Raw genomic sequence first — 20,663 nt, 5'->3', positions numbered from 1 at the left:
GAGAAGTTTGCAGGGGAGAAGGTGAGGAGGGGCCAAGGAGAACAGGTACACTCACTGGTGCCATTGCTGCCCCCCATCCTAGAAGGACCCCTGGGGGGTGAGTGTTCCTCAGATTTTCAGAGCTCTCCAGTTCTGGGCACAGACTCTCACCCAGCCTAGAGAAGCCAGCATCCAACGCCAGCCTTCTGACCACAACATGGGCACAGTCTGGATTCCTCTGGTACCCTTACAGCCATATAAGACTGTTAGTTGGGGGGCGGGGACTGGTAGTTATGTCCCAACATGGGGTCTCACCAGCGTCACTTGGGGAATACTGAGAGAATAAAGACTCCAGGGCCTGCATCCCAGACTTACTAAAGCAGAATTTCAAGTTAGGGTCTGGAAATCCCCACTTGAATCTAGAATGGAACCAAGTACCAAAACCACTGACTTAAGGTGAAAGCTGGTGCTTTCTGCCTAGGGGTGCTAGGAGCCACTCTAGTGTTGATAGGGGCTGTATATGCTCTGGTGAGCGTTCTGGCCAATGTGCTTTTATACCCAACAGTGCCAAGTCTCCCAAAGACCTGAGATACACTCAGTCTCTTTTTCTTTCTCAATATGGCAGTTGCTCTCCCTCTACTTTTTTTTTCCCTCCCTTTTCTTATATCATGATTTTTCGGTCACATACAAAGTCTGCTATTGTTTGGGATAAAAAGGAAAAGTATCCATGAATGGAAACAGTTATTCTTTGCTATGGACACTGGACCTAAAAAAGCCAGGGCAATATAAAATAAGGAGAGTGTACAAAGGAAAGGGTCATTATAGCAACTCTCATTAGGTTCCCTTGAGGAAAGAACCACAACAGAGGTTTGTTCTAGTTCTCATTGTATGTCAGCTGTCTGTCAGCTCTGGCTGGCCCCTTCCACACATCTTCATTCCAGGGCTTGAGCTAGAGAACTGGAAACCACATGATGGGCCCTATAGATTTGCCCCCTGTGTGTATGTGTGTGTTTGGGGGGGTGTCCAGTCACCCCCACTCACATCCCATGGGCCAGAGCAAGTCATGACCAAGCCTGAGGTCAATGGCCAGGGAAATATTGCCATTCCACAGGAGGCACAGGGTCATGTGGTAGTACAAAGGCATGGAGAATCTTCTCATACGGAGAGAAGCAAATCATCAATGATAACATTCATCATAGTCACTGAGAGTCCCTTTCAGAAGTTATCCCATGAAGAGGTCCAATCAGGAAAATCCCCTGAGAAACACTGATTGAATAATATAATCTGGACCAGTGGCCTGCTGCACCTCCTGCCTGGTCCATCTCCTGGCAGGTCCTCCATGATTCGGGAAGCGGGGAATCTTCTTTCTCCTTCTGCCTCCCACAGTGTGAATGTGCCAAGAGGAATTCGAAGAAGGTTTGAACATACTTTAGTTTTGTGCTAATCTATCTAATGTTACATAGTCAAGAAAAGCATGGACCATTGAGAGTCGTCCCGCTCATCAGCAGTCTCCCCCAGCACAGAGGATCACCGGCAGACCCCAGAAAAGTCCTACCAGGTCACCAGAACACATTTCTCCTCCTGCCTTTCTCTCAGTGCTCTCCCACATATTCTTTCTTTTCCTCCTCCAGGATCTCTGCCCTTTTTCTATGTCTAGTCTTTAAAGGGTCCCTCCTTCCTGTCTTTCCTGAGCTGGAGACCCACTTTGGTCTTAGAAATGTTGAGATCTCCAGCCCTTCTTACCTGGTTTCAGTGCTGGTGCAGGGGCAGAGGAGGATGGAGGGGAGGGAAGCCCCAGGGTGGTCTGGACCCCAGGTGGCAGCAAGCTCATTTTTCTTTTTGAACGATCCAGATACCTAAAAAGTATAAGCCATCTCACCCAGCCAAGACTGCCATAGATTTAGTCTCCTGCTCACACGTAATCTCACTTCCAACTTGAATTTCACGCATCGGGGCTCTTCAGCAACCTCTGCCTGATTCCCAGCTGGTTAAGGCTCTCTTAACCCTTACTCCACCCATCCCTTCCGTTTTTCCTTTCAGAGCTCTCATGCCTTCTTAACTTACTGGGGCTTCTTACCAGCAAGGTGGTCAACTTCTCTGAGCCTCGCAGGGTTGTGAATATTCAATGAGAAAATAGCTGTGGTGGTACCCACTCAGAGAATGCTAGTTCCTTTCTTTTTATTTCTCTTCAAAGGATCTGAGAGAACTGTTCCTTCTTTGCCATCCTAAATCAGGTGAAGTTGATTTTGAAGACATTTCTCCCCTGAGCCCTCTTATCCCATGCTTGCCCAATTCAGAGCATACAGTGAGCACCTGATGGCCCAATTTCTTTCCCTTCTCCCTCATTTCCATGCCCCTCACCTCATCAGCCCATGACCTCCACATGTGTCCTCTTCTAATCTCCTTTTCTGCACAGCCAAAACCAAGAGAGCAGCATCTGCACACTTAACTCTTGTGTGGGGCTAACAATCAATGATCCCAGGGATCAGAGACTGTGAGAGTTTACCAAAGAATCAGGAAAGCAGCAAAGTCCCATTATTTAAAACTTAATTTCTACTTCTGGTGTCTATAATCAAGCCTTGTTTCTTCTATCCCTCTCCTTGTTCCAAGCAGAATGAAAGAAAAACCATTATAGATAGCTTTATCAAGCAACTCTTTACATCAATTACTGTTGTTTATATGGAAGCAGGACATGAATTCAAAGACATGTTATCCACGAATTCCAGAAGCAGCCGAGGAGGGACGAGCAACTAATATTGAGCTACCTGGTAATTCCCCTGTGGTAAGGGGCGGCTGGGTGCCTGGGTGCCTGGGTGCCTTAGTTGGTTAAGCATCTGCCTTTGGCTCAGGTCATGATCCCACAGTCCTGGGATTGAGCCCTATATTGGACTCCCCACTCAGTGGGGAGTCTCCTTCTCCCTCTGCCCCTCCATTTGCTTGTGCTCTCTCTCTCTTCTCTCTTGCTCTCTCTCGCTCTCTCTCAAATAAATAAATAAATAAATAAACTCTTTAAAAAAAAAGAGAGAGAGAGAGAGAGAAAGAAACCCAACCCTGTACATTAGAATGTGACTGCATTTAGAGACAGAGCCTTTAAAGAAATGATTCAGGTTAAGTGAGATCCTAAGAGGGGCCCCCATCCAAAATGACTGGTCCTTAAAGAAAAGGAAGTGGCATAAGGAAAGCCCACACACTGAGGAAAGGCCAGGTGGAAGCCAAGGAAAGAGGCCCAGGAGAAACCAAACTTGCCAACACCTCAGTCTTGGACTTTCGGCCTCTGGTCCCATGAGGAGGTACAGTGCTGTTGTTTAAGTCCCCTAGTCTGTGGTACTTGCTGTGGCGTCCTTAGCCGACTGACACACTGCCATCTACTGAGGGCCTACCGAGAGCCTGGCACGGTGCTCACTTAGCCCATTTAATGACTAGGAGAGTTATTTTTACGCTCCTTTTTCAGAAGAGGAAGTAGAGGCCCAAGGCCAGAGCTCTAGTAAGTGGTGATACTCAGATTCAAAGACATAAATAACTGTTGGCCCCAGACAGTATGCACTGAGCAGACTGCCAGCCCCCATTTACTCAGTGCTAGCCATGAAAGCAGTACTGGGATGTAATAATTGCTGGCACTTGAGAATCTTAATCTTTTCCTTATGCAACTTATAAATGATAAGAGACAGACTTACAAAGATAAATACATGCATACGTACCACATGGACGAGAACATCTGGCATGAATAAAGCAACGGCAGCATCTCTGTGAATGTAAGCTAAGACAGCACTCAGATGATTGCGAAGATGGCGTAGGGTAATGATCACACACAGAGAGGGCAGGGGGCAGAAATCCAGCAGTTTTCTAGTTGCGTGACCTTGGGGACATTACTTACATTCTTAACTTCAGTTTCCTCATTAATGGTAGATGGGGCTAAATTGGGCCTAATAATAGAACACAACCCATCGGGTTGTTAGAGGATTCAATGAGATGCTATAAAACCCTTTGCATGATGCTTGGTACATGGTACATCTCAAGAAGTGTATCATGGTGATAAAAAACAAAAACAAAAACATTCTTCTAATGCGTATTCTACTAGAAACTAATACAAATCGCCAACCTGTTCAAACATGGTTGAGTTCTCAACTGCTTAAATGAAAATTATCAATGTTGTTAAATTTATGAATATTTTCACTGACCCTTATGTGTGGGTTTCTAAATATAATTCCACTTCCAAAATATTTTTGTCCTACCCAGCACATTTAGCTTGAGTCAGATAGCAACACACACCACCAACAGCCCAACTGGGCAAAATGAAAATGTTCATCATCAGTGTGGGGACAATGGTCTGACAGAAAGGCAGGACACAAAAGACTAATAAAATATTTGATAGAAGTCAAAAAGCAAATTAAAAATAAAGCGTGTATGCGCATACGAGCACACGTGCGCAATGACATTATGTGCATGGAGGTAAGTGTGAGCGCTTTCAGGAGCACCTCCGTCCATCTGGGAATAAATCCAAGTACGATTCACGACACAATTCAAGAATTGTGGCTGAGGAATCAGCACCGCACCCCACTTTCCTCACGGGACAGATTGCTTCTTTACTGCAGGTGATTGCTTTATTCACCCCAAACTTCTTTTAGAAACTTCTTTTAGAATGCTCCATGGGCTTTTATGGCACAAACCAATACAAATATTTACTGGATCTATAACTAAAAGTATATAAATTCTTGTTTATCTTGCTGCATAGAAGAACCATGAAAAGCATGTGGAAAGTTCAGTCTATTTCTCTCCAAGAAGTTCCCCAACTACATGGTGAGGCAAGAGCAGAGAGATGCTTAGTGTCAGAAGTGACAACAAGGCGTTACTATACTTTTTTTTAAAAAAGATTTTATTTTTTGAGAGAGAGAGAGAGAGCACAAGCAGGGGACCAGCAGAGGGAGAGAGAGAAGTAGGTGCTCTGCCGATCAGAGAGCCCGACAATGCAGGGCTCAAACCCAGGACCCCGGGACCATGACAGAGCCTAAGGCAGACACTTAACCGACTGAGCCACCCAGGCACCCTATACTTTTTGATGCACAGAACGGGAAATCGTTTCTACTGAATACATGAATACTGAAACACGTACTCTGATCAGCTCACTGGAAAGTGATGATTGCGTGGTCAACCACATATGTCCATGGCAACAGATTGTACTTCTAACCCAACTAGCAGGCCAAGAAGAGTGTGGAATTCAGAGTATGGAACAAGGGGAGAGAGAGCATGGGATCAGGCCCATAACAGGAGTAGAAAACGTGAACAAAGCCCTGTCCTGGTCACGGACTCGCACCATCCTCTTCACCCCCAGTAGGGCCCCCTCTTGCCATTAGCTTCTAATTTTAATCCCATCATTCAAGTTCTGCCTGTCAGTGGTTCTGTTCTCATGGTGGGGTGTAGAACTTTGCAACAGTGCATCGGGACCCATCACTCCATCATACACAAGGCAGGGGCAGATGGATGTCTACCAAAACCATAAAGAGAGAAAGTTGAGCTTCCAATTCTCTTTGATCTCCCAACGTTATCCTTCTCTACCATTCACCAGTCTCCAGGCTCCATGCCCCTTGGTGTCCTCTCTGCTTAGCCATTATGGTTCAGCATTAGTGTTTGCTTGTTCTTGTGAATTCTTATTAGTGGAAATTCTTTGATAAGCCTGTAATTTCAAAGTACAGAAACGAGAGAGTATGATGTTTCTTCATCTTTAGCGGTTTGTTAATAAAGTGCGGGACTAACCCGCCTGGTCCCTATTACTGCTTTCTAAACTCTGACCAGGGGCTGATGTCCCAGACAGCCTCACTTTTTGAAATAGCACCACTTGGCTGTGCTATTTTAGGCAGTCAGGAGAGATAGCTCACCTGGAATTGTTGATCTTCCCCCACCCCCATCCTGGCATGTAGGCAATTATCTGTTCAACCCATGTCGAGATCATATCTGTGCATAAAGTTGCAGTTTTTTTCTTTGCATTATTCTTACCAAGAGTCGGGAATTTCCGACAGTCTTGCAAGTTTCTGTTTGTGAAATTAACATCTAAGCCTGCTCACTAAATCCAAACCTTTGAAAAAATATTACAGCATGCCAAGGCTAACAGCAGAAGTTAACAGTGTTGGGTGCACTGTTTTATTTTCTAAGATGCCTAGATTGTTCTAATATAGAGTTGCTACTCATTGGAGTAGATGGTATTTAAGCTATAAGAAGCTGACATTTGATATGTCCTTTTCTTTTAAATGGGAACAATGTTGTTTGGATCTATATTATTTGATATAGAATCTGTGTCATTCCCTAGAGGATGATCTAGGTTATCTTCTATAAGTCTCTTTTGTAATATTCTTTAATTTCCCATTCCTCTTTGAGTAATTCATCAAGTGGACTTAGGGACTTGAATAAACTGCCAGTGAGTATAGAGTTGTCACACAATTACAGAGTCCCTGTTATGTGTCCTCTAAGCTGCTAGGCACCATAGAGTGTAGAAGAAGCATGTGTGGCTATGCCTTCCTTCTCCTGGGTAATACTGCAGCAGAGAGGGCCAGCAAGGACTCAAGCAGCACTCACAGTGCAGCAAGTTCAGGCTGAGGTAAGCAAGAAGCTATTAAGGTCCAACCAAATGAGTCAGAGAAGCAGGATATAGAGGGCATGGCGGCCCTGCAAGGCCAAGAGGAAAGGCAGCAGTTTGTTGGGCTGGACAGGCAACACTTGCTTTAGGGCATTCATATCTCTCATCTCTCAACTTTAATGCGATCAACCCAACCTTGGCTGACTGCAAATATCCCCCCATCCTCCCACGGCTAAGACATGGGAAGAAGCTCATGATAACCTCACAGAATCACCATATTGTGCTCGTGCATCCACTGCAAGGACTTATCTCCCTCTTGAAGAGTTGAAGCAGGCTCTCTTGGCACTCAGAGTCACTCAGCTGATGAGCTCAGATTAGAACCTAAAGACCTGGGCCACAGGCTCAGAGGTCCCTCTGTGTGTGTCCAACTACAAGTAGCCCTGGTGATGTATACACATCACTCAAAATTAGAAGGCTGTATGACTCACTTATTTCACCTGATCTTGGATTTCTGCACATGTGGGTGTCTACACGTGAATTCACAGAGGTAGTCGGCAATAGGTCCCACAAGTTCAAATCCATGAGACGATATGGTGGCATGGCTTAGGGAGTACTAGTAAAAAACTTTCAGCTCGATTATCAGGTCTTCATTCCTTCACTCAATAAATGTTCAGGGAGTTTCTTCCAGATGTGAGGCACAGCCCTGTGAAACTCTACTGGACACTTAGGACACAAGAGTAAACAAGACAGACACAATCCCTACCTTCCTGGAGCAGATCTTTAACAGATAGTTACAGAGCACATTACTGATGATGCAAGGATGCCATCACCCAGCTTCCCACCCAAGTTCAGGTGTGCAGAATGCCCCACCAGCACTCCTCAAGGTACCTAGGATCCTACCCCTCTTTCTTGGCTTTATTGGTGGCCTTCAACACTATGTGTTTGGGGACTGAGCAGAGGGGTTGTTGCCCAAACAAGTGTCGCTCCCATTGAGTGGTCCGCAGATGAGGGGCTGACACTGATGAGCTAAGTCTTTATCAGTCTCCATGGAACAAGTAGCTGGTGAGTCCCTGAGTGCAAACCGGGGGAGGTAGCCACTCAGCGAAGGAAGGCAATCCGTGCGTGAATCTTGATTCCACTACATGTGGCTCCCAGAAGCTCAAACAATGCTTCCAGGGCAGTCCTTGTCTAGGTGCATGCACCTGCTTCCTTGGCAGATGCCCCAGGACTAGCTGCTGTGCTCCCAGAGACGCTCTCCTTCCTTTCCTACCCCACTCCGTGACGCCGGCGAGATGGAGACATTCTCTCATCTCCCCCAGGGGCTCCTTTAGTTCTTTCAGAATAGATCCTGATGGCCCACAGACTCAGAGCCCCACTCAACTGAAAACAAGATCCTTTTCCTGGAGGACTCAGAGGGCTGCTTGATCTTCATATTTTCCCAGAAGGGGAAGGAAAGGGTTTGCTGCTGAGTGCAGCGAAGAAAGGGAAAAACAAGGACATTGTTTTTCCGTAATAAGAGTCCCCAGTCTATCACCTGCCCCAACAAACACTGTGACCAGAACTTTGAAGGTCGGCTTCTCAGAGCTCTGACCACAGAGGACACAGACTGGTGACTGCCCAGCAACAAGGAGCAGGCTGGCAAGGACAGTGAGTAGAAGTCAGGCCTGGAGTTACAGGCAAGGCACGCTACCGGGCTGTGCTCCAGGACCGCAGATGGGAGCCTGGCCGAGCTGCTGCCTCACGGGCTCTAAGGGCCGATTAGAGCAAGTCCTGAATCGAGCCGTTGTCATAAACCTGGGGCCCTGGAGGTCTGTGCCTCCTGGTTTTGTGCTCTCTGCAGGTGAGCTGAAAACTCTCCTCTGTCCATGCTGTTCTCTGCCTGTAACCGTCAGTGTTTCCTGAGGACTGAGGCTCCTCAGGAGCTTGTGTTCATCCTTCAATGCCCACATCAGCAATCCTCCACTGTGTTCCTTGGCCACCTATAAGCTCCCTCCCCTTGTTGCCTCTGGACTTCCTGCTTCCAATTTTTCACTAATCACTCTGTTTCCTCTTCTTTCTCCCTGCATAGACAATGAGCATCCCGGGAATGAAGACTGCCTCTTTTCATAGGTTTCAATACAAGCTTTATGACCTTGAGAAAACTTTTCATCATAGTAACTATTTTTAACATTTTAAATTATTCTCAATATGCTTTATAAAGCTGAATTTAATGATGATTTAGAATGAAGACAGGGAGGGGCGCCTGGGTGGCTGGCTCAGTGGGTTAAATCCTCTTCCTTCAGCTCAGGCCATGATCCCAGGGTCCTGGGATTGAGCCCCACATCGAGCTCTCTGCTTAGCGGGGAGCCTGCTTCCCCCTTCTCTCTCTGCCTGCCTCTCTGCCTAACTGTGATCTCTGTCTGTCATATTAATAAACAAAATCTTAAAAAAAAAAAAAAAAGAATGAAGGCAGGGACACTGAACTAGCGCTATTTCCACCCGTGCCCCCCCCCAACCCTCGTCACAGCACTTCTGGCACTGTATTGTCATTACCTGTTGGATCCACTGTGTCCCCTGACAGGTCGCCAGCACAGGGACCACACTGATTCCAGAAACATATTGGTAGCATGGCACCACTAGCGCCTGTTGTAGGGTTAGGTACCCAGTACAAGTGTGTTCAACAAACTGAGGGTTGCTGGGGGTGGTGGGGGGTGGGGGAGATAGGGTGGCTGGGTTACGGACACTGGGGAGGGTATGTGTTATGAGGAGTGCCGTGAATTGTGTAAGGCCGATGATTCACAGACCTGTACCTCTGAAACAAATAATACATTATATGTTAATAAAAAAAAAAGTTATTAACTATGAAGAGGCCCCTGGCTGGCTCAGTCACTGGAGCATGTGACTCTTGATCTCAGGGTTGTAAGTTTGAGCCTCATATTGAGTGCACTTGAAAATACAATTTAAAAAAAAAAGAATCATTAATAATGTGATAAAGCCTCCATAAAAATCCCAAAAGTTTGGGGTTTGGGGAGCTTGATTTGGTAAGCACATTCACATGCCAGGACAGTAGTGCACCCCAAATCCATGGGACAGACCTTTCCAGACCTCACACTATATATATCTTTGTCTGGTTCTTCATTTTTATCCTTTAAAATATCCTTGGTAATAAATCAGCAACAGTAAGCAAAGGGAGTGGGTAGAGTTGGTCCCTCAGGGTCTAAACACTGAAATTCCTTATGTCTACCCCCTCCTTCTTTGAGGCTATCAGTATTAAAATTACTAACAGGTATACCAATGACGTGCCACCAACAACCGTGATTATATGATCACTATCAGTTACTGTTTCCAATTTTCAGGCGCCATGCTGGACCCTGGCCCTGAGTGGGCGTTACTTCATTTACTCCTCTCAGCAACCACACAACATAGTTTTATTATTGTGTTGTCAAGGAACACACTCAGTCCCAGGCTTACCTCAGGGCCCCTTAGCAAGTAGGGTCGGGGGTAGGTTTGGAGCCCACATCTGTTGTGAAGAATGTTCTAGGCAGCTGCAAGGTAAATGTAATAAATAGCTTCAAGAAAAAACAAGTATTAGAATTTAAACCACGCTTTTTAAAAACACCACTGCACAAATCCCTATGGAGCCAAAGCTTTTCCTTGGAGGATTGTATTTGTTAGGTTGATGTTTTATCACTTCTTGGCAGTGAATAATTTTCCCCCAGATTTTATTATGAAAATTTTCAAACATAGAAAAAGTCCAAAGAATTGCATAGCAAACTCTCATAAGTCAGTGGCTTCTCATTTCATTGGGGGAACCCCTTATACTCTGCCTCCATCCCCCAAATTCGTACATCACCCAGAGCCACCCCAATGCTGTGCTTCTGGAAAGGATCTTCTTCACAACAATGGCTGTCAAACATTAACAAGCATCAGAATCAAAGGGCTCATTAAACATAAATAGAGTTTTCCGGTTCAGAATTTGCATTTCTAACAAGTTCTTAGGTAGTGGCATAGCTGGTCTGGAGGCCACACTTCAAGAATTAGTGGCTTGGGAAAATTTTCCCTAAAAAACGACAAGAGACATTTCTCTGTAAACTCAGAGATAGCACAGCTGTGTCTCTATGGGTTTCCTTAGCCCCTGTCTTTTTAAAAAAGTCTTACGAACTCTGTAAATTATCTAATGCACCAGATTCTCTTCATAGTGGTTGCTAGGAAGCTTACAAATTTCTGGCTGTCCTTACAAATGTCTTGACGCAAGGGCATGCATTCTGTCTAGTAACTTCACTTATGATCATGATTTATATTCCTTTCCATAGTTTCTCTTTGATTTCTCTTTCTGGGCTATTTTTATTTTCTACTTTTTGTTATTGCATGGATTTTTGAAACCCACATTAAAAAGTTTTTGGAACAAACCAGGTTATGTGTGTACCACTACCACCAGCAACAACAAAACAACACTTGTATATACCATACTGACTAAACTTTAATAAGAAAGCAATAAGCTTCTTTAACAGAAACATTTTTTAAAAGAAAAATTACTTCACAGCACTCATTGGCTTGATTTTAAATTAAAGATTCAACATATCATCATCTCTTAGTGCTGATTCTCTCTCACCTTAACCACTGCCTTTAAGACCACTGTAATGTACTCAACGCAAGACAGATTAATCTTGTACTCTTAAACGATCTTCTTTCATAAAGAAACTACAGAAAACACGGAAGCATATAAACAAATATTGCATCAGCTGACCTGGGATATCTGCATGTGTTTAAGAAGAAATGCTTGATACCTTTAAAAAAAACTATATCTAATTACTTTTTATTTTATCTTAAATGTTATATACTAGAAAAAATAAAATCTCTTTTAAAATGACCAGTTTCTGTTGAAAGGCAGTATTGAAATTTTCAGTGCTGCTGTGGAGACTGTTTTGCTGATAAACATAAATAAGGGGGCGCATTAGAAATATGAAAGAGCCAGTGTTAAAAAGACATCACATAGAAGAAAGTTTCTCTGTTCCCAAAGGGAACACTCACTCTGATGTTTCTTTTACTTTTTGTTCTCACCATGATAAGAAAACTCTGTGGGAATCATGCCTCCCGAGGCTTATGTTAGTGTGTGAAAGATGACAAAGGTGGTTCCTGAGATCAATAGGAAACAGATCAAGCTGAGATTGTTTAGCTGGAACAGCTCAAACAGAAATAAAAGAAAGGCCAGAAGATTTTTAACTTCCGGTGAAACTTCTGAAAATCACATGTCAAGAGATAATAAATGTTCCGTTCTCCTATTAAGAGATTCAAAGTAATAGGTATACTCAAGCCCAAAAAAACCAAAGTGAATTAAGTAGTAACTGAGAATAACTAAAGGTTAGTAAGAAAAGGAACATACTGTACCTAGGAGTTCATATTTCTTTAGACTTTCCTCTCTTTTTCAATATAGTGATTATTGGCTACAAATCTTCCTTGCTTTTACACACTTAAAAAAGACAAATACATAAAATGCCCTTGGACTTGGTTAGCTGTGTAATGTGAAGCGTTGCCACTGTTTAGGTGAAGCTTAAGTATTCATGTATACCAAGATTCCGGGAGGAAACAGCCCTCAGCATGTACAGGAAGGTCACCTGGTGAGTTCATTAGCTACAGAACACGTGTTAAACCAGAAGAGTCAGAAGAAAGCTACGGGACCCTCCCCCCGCCAATCACAAATAATCACGTTCAAACCAATGGGCATATCTGATCAGGAACCTACTTCCTGCTCTAATGGGCATACGTGAAAACCCTAGAGTATAAAGTGACTGTAAATATTACAGTGATTTCTGTAACTGCAGAGAAGGACATCATCACTGTAGGATGAGATAGGAATGCATGAATGGAAATGAACTTGTAAAGAAGATAACGTTTGAATTTCAACTGGAACAAGGTAAAGAAGTAGTAAACCCAAATGGGGGCGGGATGGGGGGTGGGAAGTAGAATAATCTGAAACAGAGAGGGAGAGATAGAATAAGGATAATGAAATGCCCAGCCTGATGCTTCCACAGATGACTGGAAGATGGTAACATGGATGGGCAAGCTAAGGAATTTTTTTTTAAGTTTTTTTTTTTATTTTTATGTATTTATTTGACAGACAGAGATCACAAGTATGCAGGGAGGCAGGCAGAGAGAGAGGAGGAAGCAGGCTCTCCACGGAGCAGAGAGCCCTATGCAGGGCTCCATCCCAGGACCCTGGGATCATGACCTGATCCGAAGGCAGAGGCTTCAACCCACTGAGCCACCCAGGCGCCCCAACCTAAGAAATTTTATTTCATTCGGCAGTCCACATTGAACACTTAGAGGTATTCAAAGAGGGAGTAACATGATAAAAACAGTGTACACTGAGTTAAAGGCATAAAGTCTATGTTTTAACATAAAAACATGTTAAAATATACTGTGGTTATATTTTAACCTGAGATAGGATAAGGCCTTATAATTGTTCTTTTAAAAATATTTCTTAAGAATTCTGAGACATTTATATTCTCTCTTATGTTCTAAATTTTACTGTTTCCACATATCAATTGAGCCCATGAGCTGCAGTGTGTGATCATCTCATTATTGTATGCCTGGCCCCAGGAACACGACTCAGATCTTCACATGACTGCCACACAGGCCACCAGCTAGCCCCCAGGCTCCTTGTGGCTTCTGGTGGTGTTTTGTAGACAAGCATGACGGGTGTTGTCTACACACGGGCTGGGTGGTCAGCACCTCCTCCGTCAGCTGGGCAGCTCGCTGCTGGAACTCAGTCGTGCTCTCTCCTTTGAGTTCTGTATCTTTCCCCACACGTTTCACATGGCATGGGCTTCCAAATAGCCCAAGTTTTCTGTTTGAAAGTTGATTTAGGAAAGCAACATTATACTGCAACTAATGAGAAATCATTTCCTCTTTTCCTGAGCAAGAGGAAATTTGTTAAATGTCACTCTTCGCCCCTGGAAATGTGACTGCATACCACCTAAACTACTAGCTCCTTCTAGTGCTGTGAGTCCCTGTAAAGCTTCAGTGCACTCGAATGTTTTAGGCACTTCTCAACTGTGTCCCAGAGGTCCAGAGAAACTTCCCAGGTTTCTGACAGAGGATCCCTCAGCTTCGTGTTCTCCACGCAGCACCTCTGCTGTCTGCTGCTTCCCTTCCTGTTGCCCCGCCAAGGGTGGTTACCAGCCCCACATGCGCTCCCGCTTTCCCGTTGGAAGCTAATGCCATTTGCTGGAAGTCTACTTCCGCTCCCTCAGAGAAGTTCTTTTTTTCAGGATGGGCTTGGGAATATTGAGCTGATTCCGTGTTCCCTCAGGAACAACGGTAACGCTGGGTCTATTCTAAACAACGCTTACGACTGGGTCTATTCTAAAGGCAGTTGTGAACTTAAAGACTTCCCAGACGAACCCATAAAAGACCAAAACATTGTCCTCTCCAATGGTTCCAGGCTGCTCACCAAGAAAAATGGATCAATAATTATCTGGATCTAAGTCCCAAACACCACCCCTGGTGCACCCAAGTTAGCTTGCATGAAACAGGGATGGGGGAACCCCTTGGCTTGGCATCAGCCCGATTTTAGAGGCAGTGTAGTGATTAGGAACCAGTCTCTAGAACCAGATGCCCCAGCTTCAGATCTGCCTCTGCCAGTCCCCACTGTGCAAATCTAAACAGGTTGCCTATCATCTACTCCAGTTGCCTTGTCTGTAACATGGGATTAAAAATATTCCCTACCACTTCCGGTCCTTGTGAGAAGCAAATGAGTTAATATGCGTAAGATGCTAGAACAGTGCCTGGCATTTGGTAAGAGCTATAAAAGTGCAGTGAAATAAAGAACTTTGCAGTCACTTCCACATTCCTGCAGCCCAGTCTCCTGTCTTCCTTAAGACAGGATCGTAAAGCCCCCAACTTCTGCTCTTGTCCAAAGGGGTCCGTGAGTGAGTGGGCTGGATTGGCAAAAGTCATTTTGCCTTTGAAATGCTTGCCCCGGAACCCCACCCACTTTGTTGTTTCTTCCCATTTTCTGAACATCACAAAATGTAATATTCATGTGTCAGGGGATCCAGGATTGTATTTTAACATTTTATGGCCTCTTTGTAAAGCTACCTTCTCAGTTTTAGAGGAGGCAGTTTTATGACTCCCTTTGATAACCACTTAACTATTAAGACCCAAACAAAGAAGAGGAATAGTCAAAGGATATCAGGTACTCCCAGCCAGCTAGAGTCTCACTTCTTGAACATTATTCAAATTAGCTCCAGGACTCATAATTCTGTGTTTTCATTTATTGCTGCAGTAAAGTAAATGGTTCTTTTATCCAAATGTTATTTCCTGGCTATTAATTCAGTAGTTATTTTGGATTGTAGCACTCCTCTTTGATTTAGGGATATGGTACCTTATAAATATTTAAAAGTTGAAGACTGACACTTGGAGAAATTGACTTTGATTTGTTTTGTTAATATCCTATGTCTAGAGTAATTATAGGTTTGGAAGATGTGGTCCCATTCTCTACTTATCAGAAGATATGTGGAGCTTGTGTTTCTATAACAAGGAAATTTGGCAACAGAAAACTCTTCAAATCTTTTGCAGACAAGATCTCTGTGCATACCTCCTCAGGACACACACTACTCTTAATTCTTCATAATTTCCTCCAGAAACTGCTCTTAAACCCAGGAATGTGGATGAAAACTATCTCTACTTCTCAAAATAGCTGAAACTGGCCATTTCTGAAAGGCTGGGGACTTTCTCTGCATCTACAAGTGCCAGCAAGGGTTTACGACAGGGCTCGGGGTGATCTATAGACTGGTATGATTTAACTGTGGATCAATCAACCTATTAGGGGAAAAAAGACAAGGTCAATAAGTATGGGTCTTGGTGAACCAGAGGTCACCCTACGTTTTTCAACCTAATGTTCTTATTTCCTTTCCATTAACATTTCATAATGAAAAAATGCCTATATTCTTTAATTTTTAAGATAATTAAGTGAATTTAGTGTCTTTGAAGGGTAGAGGATTTATAATGGCATCAGAGACTACACTATTAATAATCCACAAGACAGGGGCCACCTGGAGAGCAGCATGGCCTTCAATGCCATGTAAGCGACTTGGCAACCAGCTGGGAGGGGCTTGGACTTCCTCTGCCGGCTCAGGACCAGACTCTTCACCTGACAGCAGAAACACTTATGTATTTCGGGACAGGGCTCCTACCTTCCTAGGAAGTGGTATTCCAGTTGTATCTGGGTTTGAACTTGAACAAATTACCATGAGCACAGATATTCTCAGTACAGAGAAAGCCCTTGAAACGTGTGGTGGAAGTAGAGAGTAAGAAACATCACATTCGTCTCAGATTGTTACAGTCTAAAAGGCAAGATCAGGATGGACACAGGTGAACACACAGGGAACAGAATAAGAGAAAGGGGAGTGCACGGTTTCTACCAGGCCCATGCACGTAGAAACAGAGAGACTAAATACCAAAGGCCAGCTTGCCTCTGAGTTCTCCAAGCTGATCATTTAAGGCATCATTTAATGAATTATGTTTATTTTGGATTTTTGGATAATCAGCGATTTTTGGATAACCATGGTAGAGGGAACAGACTCATTTTCTTTTGTTCCTTCCTCAGGCCCCACTAAAAAACCATGAAGAAATTTTTTTTTTTTTTTTAAGGAATAAGTTCTCAAAAACAAAGAAATTGGGAGAGGACTTAACAATAACAAAATTTAGAAAACAGACGGATAAATATTAAGTAATTTAGCAAACCCAAGAAAGCCAAAATAAGCCAGCAATGGGAAAAGCTGAGAGGCAAACACATTTATACCACAGAACCCCTCCCGGAGAGCTCCAGAACTGGCAGTGAAGATGAAGAGAGAACCATGGAATCTAAGAAACAGAGACGTCTCCAGATCCTTTGTTTCACGGCTCCACATCCTAAAGAACGGGAGTCGTGTGTAGCTTAAGAGTGTTTAAGAGCTGCTCTTTGGGTTAGAGAGACACCAGCACAGAGCTCCGAGATAGGCCCACAGGCTGCAGACGGGGCTGAATGAAAAGCTAGAAACCCATGCTGAGGCTCCGCCCCCAGTCAGGCTCCACCCCCAAGATTCTTCTCTGGGGAATCTGAGTAAGCCCTAAAGATACCCAGGCTTGGTGGCTTTCGCAAGGAAACAGGTCAGTTAGATTCCCCCTCCAGAGAAGGCTACAGAAGTTAACGGGAGCTATAGGGCCTAGCTTGTAAACAGAAGCTGAAAATCCAAGATGACCATACAGCTAAGGAAAACCTCTAACAATCTCAACCCTGTAGTATATAAAAGTGATGGCTCGACAGATAAGCTGATTAAGACAGAAACTAAACCATCAGCAGATGAATGGATGAAGAAAATATTACAGTTAACCCTTGAACAGCATGAGGGTTAGGGGCGTCAAAAATCAGTGTAGACGGACGCCTGGGTGGCTCAGTGGGTTAAGCCGCTGCTTTTGGCTCAGGTCATGATCCCGGGGTCCTGGAATCGAGTCCCGCATCAGGCTTCTTGCTCGGCGGGGAGCCTGCCTCTCTCTCCACCTCTGCCTGCCTCTCTTCCTGCTTGTGTGCTTTCTGTCTCTCTTTCTGACAAAAAAAAAAAAAAAAAAAAAAAAGTCGGTGTAGAATTTTGACACTGAAAAACCGCTAGTAGCCTGGTATTGACGAGAAGCCTTACCAATAACATAAACATCAATTAACACATATTTTGTATATTGTAAGTATAAGGTACTGATTCTTACAGTAAAGTAAGATAGAGAACATTAAACATTAAGAAAATCATATGATGAAAGAGAAAATACATTTACAGTACTGTGCCATATTTATTGGGGAAAAAAAGCCACATATAAATGGACCGACACAGCCCAAACTCATGTTGTTCAAGGGTCAGCTGCATACACGTGCAATGGGATATTATTCAGCTTTAAAAAAGAAGACAATATTGTCATACAGTACAGCGTGAATGAACCTTAAAGACATTATGCTAGGTGAAATAAGCCAATCACAGAAAGGCAAATACTACATGATTCCACTTACATGAGGTATCTAAAGTAACCAAACTCATAGAAACAGGAGAATGGTGGTTGCCAAGGGCTGGAGTGGAGAGCGGAGAGGAGAATGGGGAGTTGTCCATTGGGTACAGAGTTTCAGCCACACAAGGAGAAAAAGTTCCAGATACCTATCGTAAAACTGTGTGCAAATAGCTAATACTGCTGTATTTATATATTTGTTCATTGTGTTCTTCAGTGTTGTGGGGATTAAACAGTGTTCGGATTTTAACCTAGAGATGTAAACTCTTACGGAGGAACATGGAGTTGGGAAGGAAGATTGATTATATGGTTTCTAGAATGCTTGGAGTGACCTGCACTAGATTTCATTGCTCAGCCAAAATAGTCTCAGGGTGAAGATAACTCCTTGAGAGTAGTCACAGTAAACCCAGTGAATAGACTAGAAATATGAACCCAGAATGTCCCTGATAACCTGAAAAGTAGAAATGATTCCCTTATCAAGAGTGGCCCAAAGGATATGGTGAACCCAAGGAAATCAGCACAAAAATGGTTCCCCCAAGTTTTTTTTCTTCCCTTTAAATTTGGGGGGTGGGGGGAGGGACTGATGGACAGCTGCCTAACATGAGTGTTTTGAAAACCCTGAATATGTATGACCAGTATTGCAATTATGTTTTGATGTTTATATAGAGTGAAACTAGACAGTATTGTACATTTCCTCTTTCGGTGAAACATATGCTGGTGCTGATCCTCCAAACATCTCTATTCTATTAAGAAAACATTTTTGCCAGAGCTGCTGTGTCTAATCCTTTCCATCCTTCTGAATATACAGAACACATGTGCAACAAAGTGTGTGTGCCGAGCTACAGGATATAAGGATACAAGAAACAAGGAAATAAGGATACAAAAAAACAAGGATTTAAGAATACAAGAAACACTGCAAAGAGGTGTATTCCCATGTCCTCCTCTGAACAGCAGCAATTAAAATTCACAGCTGCTGGCTGCCCAGATGTTTCTTGCATTTAGTGCTCTGTAATATGCATCAGAATATATTGTATGACTGCAGTTTTCAGTAAACGAGACAGCTTTGTATTCTAAATTCTGCAGACGAGATCCAGTGTGTATATTTTTTCTTCAGATTAGCTTCCCTCCCTGCCCCCCTTCATTTGCTTGGGGCATTTGCAGTTGGGAAACAAAAGACATTTACAGCTCAGAGTTTAGCTGTCTTGGAGTGTAAGTGCAGGTCAGGTCTGATTTATGTGGCATGTCTGATAAGCAGGAAAGGAGAGCAAGATGAGGGGTTTGGAAAAGCTGGTGAACTTGGCTTGACTTATGGCCTCTGTTCTGTAGGCAGCCAACGTCCCTCTGGTGTCAGAACTTGCCATCAATGACATCCATTTTGATGACTTCTCTCTTGATGTTGATGCCATGATCACAGCCGCTCTCCGGATGTTCATGGAGCTGGGGATGGTACAGAAATTTAAAATTGACTATGAGGTAAGATGTTCTGACAGGGTGATGCGTCTGGGTCAACATGGTAGCCAGGTTTCCCAAACGCTACTTAAGGATGACATCACTCAGCCTGCACCCCTCCTGGGATTACCGTGAGGAACCTGGAAGGTTTGTGGAAGGACTCTTGGGTGGTGAAGATCACTCAGATGTAACGCACTGTTTTGATAACAACCCACTGGGGACACATCCAAGCACCTGATTCTACCTTTCCCTTCCCATTTCAGACGCTGTGTAGGTGGTTATTGACTGTGAGGAAAAATTATCGAATGGTTCTCTACCACAACTGGAGACACGCCTTCAACGTGTGCCAACTGATGTTTGCGATGCTGACTGTAAGTGTGCTCGGTGGTGGTGGAAGGTCATCTGTCAAGTGTGTGAACCTGTAGGCCTTCTCCTTCACATTTCCATTTCTCTGACAAATTGCCACATGATTTGTTTTACACTGGAACTTACCTGCCCTGGTTATGGGAATATATATTTCACAACACTTTCTGGGCTTTAAAGGAGTAAAATCACTGACACCCTGAAACAGGTGTAGTCTTGGCATGATTGTGTGAGCCTCTTTTCTATGTTTTATCTTGGGAAACTGGTTCCTTTTACCAAAGAAGTGCTTGGATTTTCAAAGTAATCTTTCTGCAGTGGATAGGGGACTAACAGAACAAAGGGATCCTTGGATAAAACTGTCAGCTGGTGAAAAGCCATAGTCGGGCCATGTGACCATTACCCACCAGAACATGGAAATCCTGAAAGAATGATAATCTGTGAGATGCCCAGGGAGGCCAAGGGAAAGAAGTAGTGGGAGCAAAAGCTGTTAGGGCTTTGGGGCACACCAGGCCTAAGATTTCTGTTCTACGGGCTGTCACCCAGGGAAAGCGGTAATCTGGTTTTTGGAGATGATTAGAGCCACTAGCCAGAGGTAAGCCTTGAAATTTAAACGAAAAGCAAATGCTTGTGGCAAAGATTGAAACCAAGGAATAAGCTTGTTTTGGCCTTACTTCCACTTACACTGTTAAACTGTAATCAAGCAAAATGTTTTCTAGCTTCAATATGTTGGCTTCTCTGGCCTCTTGGTTTTATACACATACACATATGTATATAAACACATATATGTACATATATTTGCATGTATCAACATATTTACCATACAAAATAGAAGAAAACACAAGTTTTAGATTATTGTAACATAAACCTAAGTACCTTACATCTTTGTACCCACACTAAAATTTAAGCCCAGAATAGGGAACTCCAAATGATACACATTTTTCTTTGGTCAAATGAACAAATACTGTTCTGCTCCTGCCTTATGAAATGCTCTGTCCCATTTTCTTCCTATGAAAATGTTACTCATCCTTGAAGGCACTGATCTATGCCCGTTTTTCCGCAGAGTCTTCCCCTATATCCCTAAGCCTCAGTAATTACTTCTATCTCTGCACTGTGTCTGGTACAACACGTCTTTCTTCCTGCTGTGTGTCTTAAGTCACAGATCACTTATTTTGCTATAAAGTCAGCAGCTTGAGGCCCAAGAGATCATTTCTTATTCTTTCAACAACATTCATTTGCTTGTCCAACAGTTATTTCCTGGGTCTTGCCAGCACTCTCCATGCCCTCATACACTTGG

General features: G+C 43.6%; 1 protein-coding gene across 1 annotated transcript in view; it reads left to right on the top strand.

Moving 5' to 3' along the window:
• The window catches only part of PDE11A (phosphodiesterase 11A), a 381,258-nt gene that overhangs the window by 273,167 nt on the left and 87,428 nt on the right, over positions 1-20,663 (top strand). Inside the window, exons 11-12 of the mRNA XM_032855980.1 lie at positions 18,884-19,030; positions 19,270-19,377. Coding sequence (XP_032711871.1) covers positions 18,884-19,030; positions 19,270-19,377 — 255 coding nt within the window. The remainder of the gene's footprint in view (positions 1-18,883; positions 19,031-19,269; positions 19,378-20,663) is intronic.

Source organism: Lontra canadensis, unplaced genomic scaffold, assembly GCF_010015895.1.
Source record: "Lontra canadensis isolate GAN:19392208 unplaced genomic scaffold, GSC_riverotter_1.0 scaffold11, whole genome shotgun sequence".
In the NCBI taxonomy this organism is placed as follows: domain Eukaryota; kingdom Metazoa; phylum Chordata; class Mammalia; order Carnivora; family Mustelidae; genus Lontra; species Lontra canadensis.
The sequence above is the reverse complement of the archived record's forward strand: the minus strand, read 5'-3'. Positions and strand labels throughout refer to the sequence as shown.